The sequence below is a fragment of the Trematomus bernacchii genome, unplaced genomic scaffold (assembly GCF_902827165.1).
Source record: "Trematomus bernacchii unplaced genomic scaffold, fTreBer1.1, whole genome shotgun sequence".
In the NCBI taxonomy this organism is placed as follows: domain Eukaryota; kingdom Metazoa; phylum Chordata; class Actinopteri; order Perciformes; family Nototheniidae; genus Trematomus; species Trematomus bernacchii.
In genome coordinates, this window is record NW_022987839.1 from 4238907 (window position 1) to 4257515 (window position 18609).

At 42.0% G+C, this 18609-nt stretch overlaps 1 protein-coding gene across 1 annotated transcript in view; it reads right to left on the minus strand.

Annotated features, from left to right (window-relative positions):
* cadm3 (cell adhesion molecule 3) overlaps positions 1–18609 on the minus strand; it is a 111419-nt gene that overhangs the window by 38701 nt on the left and 54109 nt on the right. Inside the window, 1 exon segment of the mRNA XM_034153097.1 lies at positions 7301–7453. Coding sequence (XP_034008988.1) covers positions 7301–7453 — 153 coding nt within the window.

The following is an 18609-nucleotide window of genomic DNA, read 5'->3' on the forward strand; positions in this document are numbered from 1 at the left end:
AAAGAGTTAGAGTTAGTGTAAAGAGAAGGAGAGGACACTTTCATGCTGCAGGGCTCACCTTGGAGCTGGAGAAAAAAAGAAAGGCCAAGGGCTGAGCTAACAAATACTGCATGTTTTTTTGCAACTATGTGTGGATTTTAGGGGGGAAATGAATATCAACAGCAACATTTGATACAGCATCTTCAATATCTCAGCTTGGATTTATTAGGTCAATTCTGAAACTCTGAAGCTCTGAGGAATATAATGATGCAGGCTTGTACTGATGTGCCCCAAAAAGTGTTCAGTCATTGCACAGCAGCTGAAATGACTGTAAAGCTCCTGTTCCCGATGTCTTTGCAGAATAATCAGACCTACTGTCTCCACCATCAGTGTTTATCAATGTATTATAATGTGTTTTATGTTTGATGGCAAGCAGCCACTTAAGACTGTGCAAAGAAAGGCTGTTTTGTCTGAGAAGAAAAGGCGGATGTATCTTAATGATGTTACAGTACCACATGAACTGTTAGGTTGGCCAGCTTTATAGTCCTTGAACAGCGCTCTGGTCCCAGCTGTGTGCGTCACTTTTTTAGTGTCCCCGTTTCCGTCTGAGCTTCTTGCTGCGCTTTTGCATTTGCAGCATTTTGTTTTTGCAGTGCTTTTAGTTAATGCTGCACATGTTTCTTCAAGTTGGTGAATGTTTTCTAATCGCTGCGTATGAGGGTCATGTTGGTAAAGATGTTTCTTTATTTGCATGTGTTTTGTCACATTTGTGTTTTTTTATTTGCATGTGTTTTGTCACATTTGTGTTTTTTTATTTGCATAATGTTTGAAACTGCAGCGCATTGTAAATTAAGCACTACTTTGTTTACAGTTCATGTTTTTTTCACAACAGCTTCCATGTGACAAAGTGACTACAAATCAATGCAGTAGTGTCTCACAACATTGGACAAGAAGGACACGCCTTCTTTTACTTTGATTTGAGTTTTTTTTCCTTTATTCCCTAATAAGTTTTATTCATAGGTCAGCACTCTTTTATTTAAAAGTTTCGTTTTTCTTGCGACCAACAAACTCAAACTCAATGAAAGATGATATCATTCCACAGGACAATAGGACACACTTAAACTGAGTGAAGGCCGTTTAGAAACCAGTCGTGAATTATTTGTCAATGGTCATTTTGAACAGATTTTGACAGCAATTTAAAAAACAAGTCACCATGAAGGCAAAAGAACCACATTAAAAGCTCTATATCAGTTGTTGACATTGAGTTTAATGGACTTGGACAATAAAGAGAAAAAGGCCAATACCATCACGTTTTAATACAAATGAGGACCTTTGCCACTAAAACTCTGTTGGTGGTAATGGCTGACTATAATGAACAAAGACACTATATTTATGTGTTATTGGTTATTTCCTGTAATAAGGTCAGTATCAGACCAAATAACAATGTGGTGGATTGGATAGGTGCAACACCAGTTGGATGGAAAAATATGGGCCTTTTTATTGCTTAACAAGACCGAGGATTAACACTGTGAAGTGGTTGGGGTTTTGAAATTGTGATCACTGCAAAATGCTTGTAGTAATACATATTCACAGGGGAATTCCACACTCTTACTCTGTCGACATCTTCTTAATGAATGCACGGTACAAAATACAGATTTTAAGTGCAGTGTATGAGTCTCAAGACGACCGCATTTTTAGTAAGACTTGAAACCCCTACAGAAGCTGAATAAAGAGGCGAAAATTAAGTTATACGATCATTCATTAACTTTCACATTACAGCAGTACTTCTGACATAAATCAAGTACCATATCCCAACGTTATCCTACTGAGATGAACATTGAATTCATGTGGGACATTCTGCTACCCCTTTAAAACCAGCAGCATGAGTTCCACATTTACTTTGACAGCCTTGGCATTTCTACAATGAAAGTGAGTCTGGTAAATAGCATTGTGTGACGGTTCATTCTAAGTACTTCAGATCAGTTCAAAATGTCAAGTAAATTAGATTTTACAGGGATTATTAAATACGAGTCGACACCCAGAATTCATTACTTAAAAGCCAAGATGGGAGTTTTAATGACTCAGTCAGACTTAATGGTTTTCGAGGGGGAGGCAGTGGTGCCTTGTGTGATAGTTTCAAAAAAGAAACTGGGAAGGAAAGAGGGATGAAGTGAGCCAAAGGTCAGATTCAAAAAAACAAAACAGTTTTGAAGCCTCGAGCCAAACCAAAATGTCATGATACATCTTCATCTCCCACGGTTGTCCTCCAGATTCCTCCGCAGCCGGTTAAAAGGAGACACATTTTTGCTTAATTACTATTTTAACATGGAGCACAAGTTGTTGTTTAGCAGGGGAAGGAATCTACGACTGCACCCCGCCAAATATTTCAGAATCCACTCCTCACCATCATGGTCGAAGGCGAGAGAGGAGAGAAATAAACTTTGCTTGCCATATACCATCTGGAGCCGTAGTGAGCAGCACTTTTCTCCAAGTGTTGGCGGAGTTAACTGTCATTCTGTTTAAAAAAAAACACTTGGTTTGCTGTTTATAGCGCCATTTAGGGAGGAGAGAAAGAGAGGGGGTGGACAGAGAGAGAAAGAGAAGAAGAGGAGAGATAGACGGAAAAGTAGAGCTGGAGATCCCAGGAGGGGGAAATGATATATTGTCATTTCAATTGACAAGATTTTGTACCAATTATGAAAATGTGTGACATTTTTTTCAGGCCAGAAAATTCAAGACATTTCCATAATATTACAAGTTATTAGGGAGCAGATGGATGGATACATGGATATATAGATACAGTATATAGATAGATAGATAGATAGATAGATGGATAGATAAGATATGAAGGAGGAAGATAGGGAGGGAGGGAGGAAGGATGGAAGGAAGGATTGATGGTGGAAGGAAGGAGGGATGAAAGGATGGATGTATGGATGAATAGAAGGAAGGAAAGAAGGAAGGAAGGATTAAAGAAAGGAAGGAAAGAAGGAAGTTAGGAAGGGGAAGGAAAGATGGAATGAAGGATGGATAAATAGATAGATAGATGGATGGATATATGGATAGATAGATAGTTATATATAGATAGATAGATAGAATCGAATAGGGAGGGATGAAACCCTCTTTAATGGTCACACATGCAGAGCACACAGCACACACAGTGAAATTTGGCCTCTGCTTTTAACCCATCCTAGTACAAGGAGTCTAGTACTAGGAGCAGTGGGCAGCTATTGTACAGCGCCCGGGGAGCAATGGGAGTGGGGGGGAAGGGGGGTGTCCGGTGCCTTGCTCAAGGGCACCACGGCAGGGCAGGAGGTGAACTGGGACCTCTCCAAGTAGAAGTCCACACTCCATATTTAGGTCTGGTCGGGGACTTGAACCAGCGACCCTACGGCTCCCAGTCCAAGCCCCTACTGACTGAGCCACTGCCGGACTAAGATAGATAGATAGATAGTTATAGATAGATAGATAGATGGATGGATAGATGGATAGATAGATAGATAGATAGATAGATAGATAGATAGATAGATAGATAGATAGATGGATGGATAGATGGATAGATAGATAGATAGATAGATAGATAGATAGATAGATGGATAGACAGATAGATGGATAGATAGATAGAGTCATAGAGTCATATTGCATGGTGTCAGTATTATTTCCCAGCAAACAGACAGATGTTTCAATATAAAGCACCGTGCACGGACCAAGGTATAGATCAAAAAAATAAAAATGTGGTCAATTTTTAATGTAGCAGTTTTTGATGTAGTGCACTGTGTGCGGAAGCTCTCTGGCAGTAAAGTAGCATTGAATATTAATGAGGGAATAATACTGCTCATACAGAATTGGCTGGAGAAGCCCTGTCGAGACCCTTCCCTCTACGAGGAGAATAAAAGAGAATAAAGCCGTTATAAATTATTCTCTGCTTAGCTCAGGAGAGAGCACACAGGCATGACACACACTTTACTCTCACACACACACAGGCCTTTCAAACTGACTGGACTTAGCAGTTATGCGCTCAAGTGTGTTTGTGTCTGTCAAAACACAGCATATGTCATTACAAGAATAAAACACACACTCATGAACGCTGATGTGCATAAACTCCTTGTCTTTGACTGATTTTCCCATAGGGTCCATGTGTTTTTTAGACATTTTACCATCAATTGTTAATGGCTTGGCTCCCTCTCTGGGGTCATGAAATATTTATCGAACGGAAAATACAGTGTCACAGCCGTCAATTACAGTGAATAAAAAATGCTCACAATTACCGCCCAATTGGAAGAAATATGGAGGAGGACTGATTCTCATGTTAATTTGAATTTAAAGAGATAAATAGGCCCTGTATTTGCCCTTGCTTCGACACACACATTCCCCTCCCCCTGTTACACACACATCACATTAACATTGCAGGCAATTCGTGCTGTTGTCCAGAGCAACCATAGTAAATTATTTTTAATATACTTTACAGCACTGCCAACCTATTTGAGTCAATATCATCAAATTGATGTATTCATAGATGCTCTGGACTGACAAAACCCCAAATATGAGGAGCAACCATGTGGGCTTTCGGCAACAGAACAGTCGTTGTTATCAGAAAGCCCCGCCCTGAATATCTCAATGTTAGCAGCTCTTGTTTCCACTTAGTGCTTCTCCGAGAGAATGAGGCAGAAACCCTCTGCAGCTGCGTTTTTATCTGAGAATAAGTTGGCAAATGATGGTGCATTGAATTAGAAAAGCAGAGAGGAAATAGCAATAATTGATCCTCCTTAGAAACTATCAATATCATAGAACATACAAAATGCATTATTTCTGTAAATGATACAAAATTAAGCGGTGAGAGCTCATTTGTTGAATAAACCTGGATTGTTCATGATCAGCACAAATGTGATTCAATTTCACCGCGCAGCAGTTTGAAATTGGCATTGGATGCTATGAAATATTGGCCATAAATTTGCCCGACACAACCTCCCAGGAATATCAGCCCAGCTGTCTCTTCCCATGTATACAGTGAGCCTCTCTGTGTTTGTTGCTGCATTACAGTTCTGCCAAGCACAGTGCTTTGTTCTCAGCTACAAGTAAAACCATGAAATGTGTCCAGAATGAGGAGAAATAACAACTCGACTAATACAAATCAATACTTGAAAGACTATTCGTGGATGTCCAAAGCTGATTCGCCCAATAACCAATCAATAAACAGACCCACTCGGCCCACAGCTGACAGCATGAACACAATTTATTGCAGGCCGCAGGGTAGCGTTACGTATAGGTAATAACATCCATCTCAAAGAAGATTAGTGGAGCCGTTTTATCTGCACACAAGAGTTATTTGAGGTCGTAACCTTACACAAAGGTTAACGCTGAAAGCACGGCTCTGGATCAGACTGGATGAAGGCATCACAGGGAGGGCTGTAACATGAACGTCCCAAAAGAAATGGAGTATTTACAATCCTATCTTTCAATTGATCTGTGACACTGCAGAATGGCAGTTTGTACTTAAAGGTCCCCTATCATACTGTTTTTCATCAATATATTACAGGTCTCAGATATATACAAAACATGTCTCTGAAGTGTTTGGCTCCAAACACCAAACAGATCATTGCAGCATCCCATAATCCCCTCTGTTTCAGCCCTGTTTCAAAAGTGCTGATTCTCTGTCTGTTACTTTCGATGAAAATAAGGAGCCCCTCCCCACGCCCCTCTGAGAGATATTTGGTTAAAAAGAACACAATGGTGCTCTAGGAGGAGATTCAGGTGATAAGGTGGGGGGGGGGTTACCTTGGTTGCTGATTGGCTAATGGTTACACAAGCCAAAAAATCGTTATGACATCATAAAGTGGCCAAAATCTGATCAGCTCATTTTCAGACAGGTTTTTATATAAATGGATCAGGACAAAAAGAGAGAGAATCTTTGTTCCTGAAACTTTCAGAACCTCTTTCCACAGAGGGGGGGGGGGGCACATGTTGATGTGGAAGAGACATGAACAAGTGGATTTTTCATAATAGGTGACCTTTAAAAGGGAAACTCTATTGTATACATTAAGATCAAATTATTTGACATGAAAAGGGCAGAATCTAAAAAGAATGCCATTATAGGAATGATCCAGTGTTTTTGCAGCTTTTACCCGTACAGAAAAGTGAAGTCACGAAATCTCTGCCTTCTCTGAACTGATTGCAGACATTTCTTTATAATCCGTCTTTCATAAGTCCTCTAACTTTATGGAAGTGAAACACTTTACTGCCGCAGTTCTTTGCTTCATGCCAACAGGCAGCCTCTGCTCGCATGTGGACATCCACAGGGTCAAACTTCATTCTGCTCTGCGCCGGGGTAAACTCTGCAGGGGAGGTCAGGCTAGCACAGCGCCACAGCGGTGCATCAAGGTGAATTTGAGCCACTTTTTCCGCAACTCTATAAGTTAAACTCTGTTTGTCATTTGAAGGGGACTACATTTCCTGCTTGTGTAGTCCGAAAGAAGACATTGTTGTGAGATCATTGTAAGAAAATGAGGAGAACATGAAAAGAAATTGCGAGAACTTTGGGAGTTCATATTTGTCACAATCCCACAGGTTTGGTTGAGTAATGAAGACAGATGGCAGTCAAGCTGATTTATCACCTGTCAATCAGTTTTAAAGGAGAGTGTGAACACAAGAAAGATAAGGATTTTTGCGTTATTAGACCTGAGTGAGAACAGAGAACCATTTTTCTTTTTAGAAAAGCTTAACATTACATGTCACTTGTTAGACGCTTTTATCCAAAGCAACTAACATACTCAGTATTGTGGGCAATCCCCACAGGAGCAATTTGGGGTGAAGTGTCTCAGGGACACAACGACATGCTGACTGCAGTGGGGTTTGAACCTGTGACCCCCTGATCCGAACACCAACGCTCAACCCACTATACCACACGCTTAAGAATCAAATCTGAATAAACCTTAGTATGTGCCTCAGACAGAGGAATCCTCCTTCAAGAAAAGACACAAGGTAAAAAGGTTCCTATAGACTAATAGGGTTTTACTCTTTATTATATTACAATGAGCAATTATTTTATTGTTGTTGTTTTTCACCTGCCCTTAAAAAAGTGAATATGCTAATCTGCCTGACAGTCGGGTACAAACAGTCACAGGTTTATTTCAAGGTCTGGGAAAGTTGCATCCTGTTTTTGGCAACATCGAGATGACAGATTGCCCCCCAATATGCACAGTGTGTTAGAATATGCGTGTGTGTGTGTGTGTGTGTGTGTGTGTGTGTGTGTGTGTGTGTGTGTGTGTGTGTGTGTGTGTGTGTGTGTGTGTGTGTGTGTGTGTGTGTGTGTGTGTGTGTGACCCACCTAGCACGGTGACTGTAGCTCGGGCGGTGCGGACGGGCATGGTGAAGAGGGAGCAGGTGTACTCGCCCTCGTCCGACAGCTGTACCTCTCCGATGTCGATGGAGAGCTCGGTGGAAGAGGAGAAATGCAGCTGGATGCGGTTATCTCTGAGCGCTGAGGGAAGGAGAGGAAGAGGATATTAATGATCAGAAATATACATGTATAATTGATCTGCTTAATGAATTATTTGCCGGAGTGTCTTTTCATGATTTAATCTATTTATTTGCTTTAATTGTGAATGGTTTTTTTTACCTTAAAGTGTTATAACTTTAATACTGCTAAATCAATTTTATATGCTTTTTTAAATATTGCAATAGATTTTCTTATTTTAAACATGTACTGGAAGGAAAAGGAGGAAACGAGGCGTAAGATATAGCATATAGTAAGCATATGTGTAAGTTACAGTATAGATAGGAAAGAAGGAAAAGTGGTGGAGAATTAGGGTGTGAGGGAAGGGGGAGGAGAGCAGCGCATGTGGGATAAGGAATAAATCAGGAGAGAAAGAAGGGGGAGGAGCAAGAGGAGAGAAGAAGGAAACATGAAAGGATGTAAGGATTAAGAAAGGGAGGAGATGGAGAGATGGGAGAGGGAAAAGGCCATGGAGGATAGATAGAAAGAAATCAGATGATGTACGGAGGAAGATTATAGAACTGACGGAGTAAAGATGGAAGACTGTCGGGAAAGTGATGAAAGGAAGGAAAGGTGTGGCAGTGGAGAACAAGGAGAGTTGAGGAAAAGATGAGAAAAGAGAAAAGAAGAGAGGAAATATGCTTCAGAACAAAGTTAAGGAAAGGAAAACAGGGGATTGTGAAAGCACACGTTGGGAGAGTATGCCGAGGTCTTCAAAACCGGCCTCAAGACCCTCTTCTTTCGGAAGGCCTTCCAATAAACTTTGAGCATGGAACACCTGGAGTAATACTGCCATTTGTATCACTATGTCCGACTTTAAAAAAAAAAAAAATTATTTAATATTTAATATTTAATATTTAATTTTTATTTAATTTGTATTATTATTATTATTTGTTTAATCTCTCAAATTGCATCAGTGTCCTTTGTTGTGAAGCGCTTCGAGATTTGTCTTGGCAGATGAGAAGCGCTATATAAATTAAATGTATTATTATTATTATTATTATTATTATTATTAAAAGAATAAAGTAGTGGTGACGTATCGAGAACAATAAGGGAGGTGATAAGAGAGTGAGACAGCATGTAGAAGAGGGCGAGCAAAGTTAGGAGGGGGGCAGAGTGAGAGAGGAGAGATGGAAAGATGGAGAGATGGAAAGATGGAAAGATGATGTGAATTTAAATCACAGGAAAGGTAAAATGGAAAGGAGAAGGAGGGGGGAGGTGTTTAGAGAGAAAATGATGTAAGAAAGAGCGGGGGGGGGGGAGGAAGAGGAGGTGAGACAGGAGGAAAAAATAGCCGAGATGTGAGCGAGGCGAAGAAGGGAGAAAAAGAGAAGGAGACGCAAATTGAGAATGAAAGACAAAAGAAAGTGCAAAAAAATACAAATAAATAGAGGAAGCATAAATAGCAAGGAGAATAAAGGAGAGGCAGTGAGGGGATGGGTAGGGGAGGAGGGAGAGGGGGGAGAGGAGGGAGAGGGGGGGGGAACATAAGAGAGACATAAATGGCTTTGTCATCAATGAGAAACCCAGCCATGAAAGGGGGAGAGAGAGCGCAAGCGACCGAGATAGATGATGATGATGAAATGCTACGAAATAACCCGCTCGTTTCCGTGATAGCGTTGACCTCTGCGTGTTTGTGCAGTGTGATTGCTGTCTGTCTCCCTGCCTCCCACCCGCCTGTCTCTCTGTCTCCCTACCCGCCTGTCTCCCTGCCTCCCACCCACCTGTCTCCCTGTCTCCCTACCCGCCTGTCTCCCTGCCTCCCACCCACCTGTCTCCCTGTCTCCCTACCCGCCTGTCTCCCTGCCTCCCTACCCGCCTGTCTCCCTGCCTCCCACCCACCTGTCTCCCTGTCTCCCTACCCGCCTGTCTCCCTGCCTCCCTACCCGCCTGTCTCCCTGCCTCCCTACCCACCTGTCTCCCTGCCTCCCTACCGCCTGTCTCCCTGCCTCCCTACCGCCTGTCTCCCTGCCTCCCTACCCGCCTGTCTCCCTGCCTCCCTACCCGCCTGTCTCCCTGCCTCCCTACCCGCCTGTCTCCCTGCCTCCCTACCCGCCTGTCTCCCTGCCTCCCTACCGCCTGTCTACCTGCCTCCCTACCCGCCTGTCTCCCTGCCTCCCTACCCGCCTGTCTCTCCAGACGTCTATCCGTCTATCTCTCCGTCTCAAGAAAGGCTTTACAGCTTTCTTCTCTGGCGCCATCATGGAGAGTCGGCTCTCCGCAAATAATGACTTAAAGAACAAGAAGAAAGCAGATACCTGGGGAAAGGCATCGCGGTCGAGTAAAGTGAATCGTCTGATTGATTTTTTCCTGCATTAGGTTTTAAGTGACTTACTGTGACGGATTGTAACAAAGTACATCTAATGCAAGTACTTAAGTATAATCTTAAGTTACTTGTACTTTACTTCGGTGTTTCTATTTCTGCCACTTGGTGCTTCTAGTCCACTACATCTCAGAGGGAAATATTGTAAATTACATATGTGATTTGAGACCTTAACACAACTAAACTACACATTACAACATTAAAAACACTCTTATAATAGTCTATAGAATATATATAGACACTTTTACAAGACCCATTCTGTATACTGAGTACTTTTGATACTAGTACATTTTGCAGATTAATACTTATGTACTTTCACTTAAAGGTGGGGTAGGTGATTTTGGAGAAACCGGCTCGAGATCTGCCACTTCCTTACAGAGCCCCTCCTCCAACACACACGAACGCGAACATGACCAATGAGGGCACGAGATAAGTTTGTGCACAGATGGAAGGCTGACAGGCAGGTAGGCCATCCAGTTATTTTAGCCGGGCCGGCTAACATGATTGGTCGTACTTTTTAAAGTACTACGGCTTCCACAGATGACATTTTTTAATGGATTTTTTGTCAAAGCACTTAAGATATTCATTGCTATCGGGATGTTAAGAGCATTCCATGGAATATAACAAAAAGTGTATCTCGAGCCGGTTTCTCAAACTTACCTACCCCACCTTTAAGTAACCTTTTACTTAAAGGGGCCTCAATAAGCTATTTAGGGTTTTTTCTTTCCTGTTTGGGTTTTTGTGCATGTTAATGGTCTTCAAAGGCTAAAATCCCAAAGATTCCTCCAGAGGGAGTTTCTCTCTCTCCACAACTGCCTAGTCTAACATCTGGAGCATGAGGAGTTAGAGTTCCTCTGAAATACATTTAATATGAAGCTTTTTTTTCCCTTATAAGGTTTCTGTGTTTGTTGGGTCTTACTTATTTTAAACCAATGATTGGACTAATGAAATAAATGTTTTGGGACCATTTACGATTAGATTAATTTAGGCTTAAGGGTATTTGCTTAGTGCGTTAGGTAATTTTTTGCTTGAAAATGTTTCTGTTTAATGTTTAAACTCTTCCCAATTCTAGTAAGATCCATTGTTAATACTTTCTTTTAGGCAGATGCTATTTACACCCGGGTGTCTGGAGCTAACAATGCTATTTAAACCCGGGTGTACGTAGCTAACAATGCTATTTAAACCCGGGTGTCTGTAGCTAACAATGCTATTTACACCCGGGTGTCTGTAGCTAACAATGCTATTTAAACCCGGGTGTCTGTAGCTAACAATGCTATTTACACCCGGGTGTCTGTAGCTAACAATGCTATTTACACCTGGGTGTCTGTAGCTAACAATGCTATTTTCACAAATAGACACTCCGTTCTTTTTATTGCCTGGTCCCTATTCTCAAGCTTCAGATAGCTTTTCTGGGTGTCCCACTTCACTTATCACCATTATGTTTTATGATAGTACCTGCAATTTTGGTGAATATAAGAATTGATTTGAATTAGTTTAAAGTCAAGCTAAACCAACGGCTGTATTTTCGGTATTGTTATTCGAACTATAGAAGTAGACGAATGGGGGAGGTTTCAAGGGCCTTATATGACATGAGAGCTGATTAAAAAACCCTCCTTCTTACCCATAGGGCCTTAATTGGATTAGGCCCCTAATACATATATCTCAGGCCTTATTTCCCCATAGACTCCTTCTCTCCCTTTATGTTCCCTTGATGCTGGTTAATTATCCAGTCCTCACTTTAATAAGAACTCTTCTGGTGGTCCAGCCTGTTCCCAATGAGCCCCACTTCTCTGGAATAATCTCCAGCTCTCTTTGCACTTAAATATTCATGGTTAAAGCAAAGGTATTTTCTCTCCGCCAACATATTTCCGATCAGCTGGGATTCAAAATCCCTGAATATTTGAACTTGCTTAGGAGAGGACTAGCTACACCAATCTGTATATGATCTTTGCTAACCTCAACTGTGGTGTCATACAGTATTAACATTATGACGTGAGTGTGTGTGTGTGTACTTTTCAAGTTGTGGTTTAGCTGATTTCTAAAATGTACAGAGACTGGGTAATGTGATAATGTGAACTCAGAACAAACTAAAGTTGACAGAAAATGTGTGGGAAACTCTCTTCTCAGCAGTTTTGAACATTTTCGCTCAGACTAACGAGGAGACGGGTTAGGATGTTTTTTTGTTAAGAACAATACATCACTTGTCAGCATTTAGTTTGTCTTTGGAAATAATCTGAAATAAATCAGAGACACAGCTGTTAGTCAGGCAGCAAACACAATAGCCTACCAATTTGTCAAGGTACCATTTTTGTTTGATTGTTTCATCCATTCGCTTCAAATCTATCGCTTTTTGTAACAGTGGAAATGTGTTAAAGTTTTAAAATGTCCTTCTGTTCCAACAGTAACACAAACTAAACCATATATAAAACGTTTTGCTAGATAGTAAGAAGTCTAATTCTTAAGCAATATGATGCTAATGCACCTGCTAATGTCAGCCAGGGTTGCAACAAGGCAGTCAACAACATTAAGACAAGCTATATACAGTAGTATACAATCAAAAGAAAGCTGTGTCCATTTGAATAAAGTCTATAGCTAATAGCTCATTTTCAGGTTCATATGTTTTTTGTGCTTCTACTGTGACATGTTTACATGCTTTAATGTTCAAAAGGGTCTTTATTTTTCTCCCTCTGAAGGGAACTCAGGGATTTTAGCCTTTGTAGAGCATTTACATGCACACAAACCTATATAACACACTACAGGTAAGGGACAACCACAAAAAGCATAATAGAGCCCCTCTAAGAAAAAAAGAGACACTGCTTGTGTTAAGTAACTTGTCAAGACATTTTATTCTGAAACATCTTTGTGTGGGCGATTCCAAATATGTGTGTAGTCGTGTGATGTGGTCACTGTGTGTTTCCATATCCTTTTGTTTATTTGCCTTCTCGTCTCTTATTGTCTCACTATTATCTCCCTGTCTTTCCATCTTCCCATCTGTCCATTCACCTGTATATCTCTATTGCACTCCCACACACACACACATACACACACACACACAAACACCTCTGTTTCGCTTTTTGTTTTTCAGTTATTTCATCCAACACTACTTTATCTTCATGCCTTATCACTAAGCAAGGTCACTACATTTGTCTTCATGAGCTAGCCTCTCTGTGTGGGTGGGTGAGTGTGAGTGTGGGTGTGTGTGTGTGTGTGGCATACGGTCACTCACTCACTCACTCCTGCACACACACAAAGACACACACAAAGACACACACAAAGACACACACACACAGACACACACACACACACACACACACACACACACACACACACACACACACACACACACACAACACACACACACACACACACACACACACACACACACACACACACACACACACACACACACACACACACACTAACCCATGCCCTCTGGACCCTGCAGCTCAACCATCAGTCTCCTTAATTCCCTTCCCCTCATCTCTTCTCCATCTCCCCTCCTTCCTTCTCCGTTGTTTTCTCTTACTTCTCACCCATTTCTAATCTTTTCTGACTGCAGGCTTTTCAAATGTCTTTTGTGTTCTTCTTTTTTCCTCATAAACGATGTATATTGCTTGAGAGTACAGCTGTGATTGATTTTCAGAATGATATCTAGTTACGGGGGGCGAATCGATCCAGACGCCCCTGAAAAAGTGTACATGTGCCTCGCACTGTTATGCCTGCGATATGGACAACATAAATAGTCCGTCAATAGGTCACACTCTGCTGTTTGGCTTTTGTTTCTTTCGCTGACGGGATGTAATGAATCTCTGAGTATTGAGATAAACTGGATTAATGGACAACATGTGTATGTGTGTGGTAAGATGTGTTGTTCTGTTTATTTCTCATATAACATAATGGAGACTTGAAGATTTGGATAGATATGAAGCTCTAAACATAGACTTCACAAATTGAAAAGTGTGTGTGCTAGTTTTGCATTCCCAATGTTTTAAAGTGTGTTATATAGTTTTTTGTGCATTTGAATGGTCTAAAAAGGCTAAAATCCCAAAGTTCTGTAAGCAGTTGACCAATCACAACAGAGCCGGCCAGCTAACCAATCAGAGCAGACCATGTAACAATAGAGGTATACAAATATGATCGCAACAATTAGCATAGTATGTCCTCTTTAAAGGTAGGGTAGGTAAGTTTGACAAACCGGCTCGAGATCGCTAGAATTTGAAAATACACAACCGGAGAAAATCTGCCACTTCCTTATAGAGCCCCTCCTCCAACACACACGAACGCGCACATGACCAATGAGGGCACGAGATAAGTTTGTGCTGACAGGCAGGTAGGCCATCCAATTATTTTAGCCGGGCCGGCTAAAATGATTGGTCATGCTTTTTACAGTACTACGGCTTCCATAGATGAACTTTTTTTATGGATTTTTTGTCAAAGCACTTCAGATATTCATTGCTATCGGGATGTTAAGAGCATTCCATGGAATATAACAAAAAGTGTATCTCGAGCCGGTTTCTCAAACTTACCTACCCCACCTTTAAAGCACAACATAATAATCCAGTCAGCCTCTTCCAATAGACAGGCAGGTGGTCCAAATGTAATTCTTCGCTTAAAAACTACATTAAACACAGGGATTAAAGATTAGGACGACAACCTTTGGCCAAAATGTTATCAGTTCCAGTCAGGCTGGGGACTTTTGATGTGCATCTCTTCCTTAATACCATCATATCTCTGCTGTCCCTATCTAGTAAAAGTATTACAAAAAACTCCCAATAATACTGATAACAATAAAGGAAATTTCTGGTTCTTTTATAAAAAGTCAAAAGTAAAAGCCTGCCCGAAAACAAAGTGAAAGACACAATCCAATCCAATCTTTGATGGATTTGGCAACTATCGCATGGTTCTTTGTTCCTACTTGAAACAACAGGTCATTTTGAAATGTCCAGAGTCACGGTTGGTGCATCTGACTTTCTTTTTCTCCATGGAAACGTAAGCTGGAGCTCATGGGTGTCGGAGATTTCGGAGCCATCTAACTGGGCCAAAAAAACATGTCTCAGAACGTGAAATAATGTCACCTCTTCTCAGACACAAAGAGTCTTAATGTAAAGCCAAATTAAAAACAAATGTAACATCAGATTGTGGCAACCATTACCAATCAAGACACTGTTATTGTATATCATGATATTACGATTCACGCTTTTTTCTGATATGATTTTATCGAAAGACTATAATTGTATACAATAAATGATCAACCAGCCCTAGGCAATAACTGTATATTAAATCAAAACCAAATGCTATGTATGCTAATATGAATGAAGAGCTGTCACTTAAAGCTACCAACCTCCTCACACACTCATAGACGTTGACACACAGGCCCTACAGTGTCCTTAAGGAGACCCTTGTGTTTCAATGTTGAGGATCAAAAATGGGAATTTACAGCAAGAGGAGACATGTCTGCAATCGGCATATCCTCCTACTTTGCAATTCTATGTGTGTACATTAGTACGAGGGGTTTCTAAGTGGTGTCGGGAGGCCTTTGAGCAGAAAAGACGGAGCATTTATGTGTTGATTGCGTATCAAGTACAGGATCTGCTTATCAGAGGACAACTCTCTTTGTACACCGGTGTTTGAAAGTGTGTGTGCATGTCTCAGTAACTTGTGTGTGTGCTTGCCCAGACAGTGGTTCTTGTCTGCAGCTCAAACTGGAGACTCGATACTCCCCAAAGGTCCAACTGTTGATCTGGTCACAGCAGCTATTTTCGCTTACTCGTCTTCCTTCTCCACCTCCTTCTCTCAATCTTTCTCATGCTCTTTTAACTTCAAACATTCGGGAAGGAGGGGAATTCTCTCACAACACACACTGAGAGCACATACATATATTCCTTTTTCATCTACCTCCTACCTTCTTACGCCTCTCTAACTAAGTTTGGACTCCACCGAGAACTCTCTCAAATTTACATTTGCCTTATTGGCACGGCAGGGGAGAAACCCGTGTGTTGCCGGGGCAAAGTAGATCAGTTACAGACCAATAATTTATATTTCTGTATCTATTTCCCTCGCAGCTTCTGCACCTTTCATCTCCTCATCTCCTACCTTGGCTCAACTTGAAACTCCCTCTTGCTTTCCTCTCTGTCCATCTTTTCTTCCAATCCAACTGTGTTTCTCCTTCCCCGCTTTGTTCTCCACTCTTTCTTCTCATTTGGTTTTACATTTGAGGCATTTAGCTGACACTGACATCCAAAGAGACAGCCTCTCTTCTTCCTCCTCTCCCTCTCTCCCACACATGGCGACTCCGTTCTCCCATCTGTTTCTGAATATTCTCTCCAGCTCTCTAATTATCCATCCTTTCCGACGGCTGATCTGGGTTCAGTGACCGCCGGCTTCCCTTGATCATAACGTACCCGATGATCTGAGAGCATCCATTGATCCTGGATCACGGCGCCAAGTATGGAACGCTTGATAAAAACACACCTCTGTCTGTTTTATCCACTTTCCTCCCACTCAATCCACTTCTCTCTTGCCCTATCTTCAGACAGAATTAAAAGATTATCATTTAAAGGGCTGCAGCAGAGATGTATGCAAAATCAATGGGAAGGAGGGAGATGAACTAAACTTTGCCCTGGGTGGTGCAAATTGAAGCAAGGAGCCATTAGTTTCACTTGAAACTTGAGAGAAAATTGTTCCCAACGGTGTATCAGCTTCGAGCAACATGCCAATGAAATCCTGCCATGTAGTATTTACAGCAGCGAAAAATGTCCATTAGGGATTTCTGGCACATAACACTGACCGATGACACTTGCTAAGAGCTTGGTTACATACGCTGCTCATGCTGCCAAGCCTGGTCTACAGATTAGAGAGAAAACATGGCGGAGCGAAATGCATAACGCTGAGGCATAGCTTATTTTCTCACCTTGCTTGACCTTTATCGTAAAAAAGAATCCAAGGAAGCAATTATAATAATGGCTGTCAGTATCGGCCTGCTGCTTTAGATTGTCTGCATGTCACCACATTAACGTTGTGCTCTTTTTATCTTTCACAGGTTCAGTATAATGCAAAGCAAAGTGGGAACTATTTTCACCACCGCTCCCTGATACCCTGCAGTGATTGAATTTGATTGCCTCTGTTTGCCAGCGTGATGTGTGTGTACCGCTCTTTTTATTCTTTTATCTATAAATACTGGATGTCCTCATGTGGTTTATCCTCATTTGCACAGGAGAGTAGTTTAAAGGGGAAAGTAAGATTTGCAAAATGCACTCATTTGCTAGGTTGCCAAGAGGTCAACGTCTCCCTTGTAACTGCCCGTTAGATTTGAGAGCCAGGCCATGGTTAGCTTAGTTTAGCATGACGACTTTAAAAAGGGGGAAACGGCTAACAGGGCTCTATCTATTTATAAAGAAGACTGTGCTTTGAGATTCCATGAATTCAGGTAGACTTGTGTTTGTATAGATGACACAAACAAGTGTTAATAGGCACATTTTTGAGGGACTATAAGCAGGGCCGCCCCTCCCTACAGGCCGATCACGCAGACTGATTGGGGCCTCATCTTGCGGAGGGGGCCTCATCTTGCGGAGGGTTCTTCATTTTGCGGAGGGAGCCTCATCTGAAGCGCAAATGCGGCGCACCTACCGTCTAAGCGTGCCACAGTTTCGCCGTTGCGAGGCTCCACTAGCACCCCCAACCCCCCGTCGACGCTCGCGACACAGAGGGCCTCATCATATAACTTTGCGTGGGGCCACAAGTTGGCCAGGGACGGCCCTCAAGGTTCAAGGTTCTTTATTGTCAATCTGACATAGCTACAGAGTAATTATGCAGTTGAAAATCTTATGTCACAGGCTTCTCCAACAATGCAACATAATAACATAACATAATAACAATAAGAGCAAGAGCAATACAAAAATAGTAATAGTTATAAAAATGAAATAAAGTTATGATGTGGAATAGTGCAGTATGAGTCTATATACAAGTTATTGGAATGATATATATATATTAGGTATTAGATACATACTACTGAGTAGCAGTTGAATGTTTGATGTTGTTTCAACAGTTCAATTGTTTAACAGTCTCACTGCCCGCGGGAAGAAACTGTCTCCGAATCTTCTTGTCCTTGCCCGGATGCTGCGGTAACGTCTGCCAGACGGCAACAGAAAGAACAGTTTGTGGCTGGGGTGATGGGGGTCTTTGATAATCCTGAGTGATTTCTTCCTGAGCCGCTGGGAGTAAAGGTCCTCCATGGATGGCAGCTCCGTCCTGGTGATGTGCTGTGCAGTTTTCACCACCCTCTGTAAAGCCTTACGATCGAGGTCGGTGCAGCTGCCGTACCAGGCCGTCATGCTGCCAGTGAGGATACTCTCTATCGTGCACCTGTAGAAGTTGCAGAGTATCCTGGAATCCATTTTGAACCTCCTCAGCCTGCGGAGGAAGAAGAGCCGCTGTCGAGCTTTCTTGGTGATGGTGGTGGTGTGAAGAGACCATGTCAGGTCCTCAGTGATGTGGACCCCAAGGAACCTGAAGCTTTTGACTCTCTCCACCGTAGTCCCATTGATGGCGATGGGGGCGTGTCCCTCTCCCTGCTGCTTCCTGTAATCCACAATCAGCTCCTTTGTTTTGCTGATGTTGAGATGGAGGTTGTTCTCCTGGCACCAAGATGTCAGGTTTTCGACCTCCTCTCTGTATGCCGTCTCGTCATCGTCTGTGATCTGGCCGATGACGGTCGTGTCATCAGCAAACTTCACGATGGTGTTGGAGCTGTGTGTGGCCACGCAGTCGTGGGTGAACAGGGAGTAGAGGAGAGGGCTGAGCACGCAGCCTTGAGGGGCAC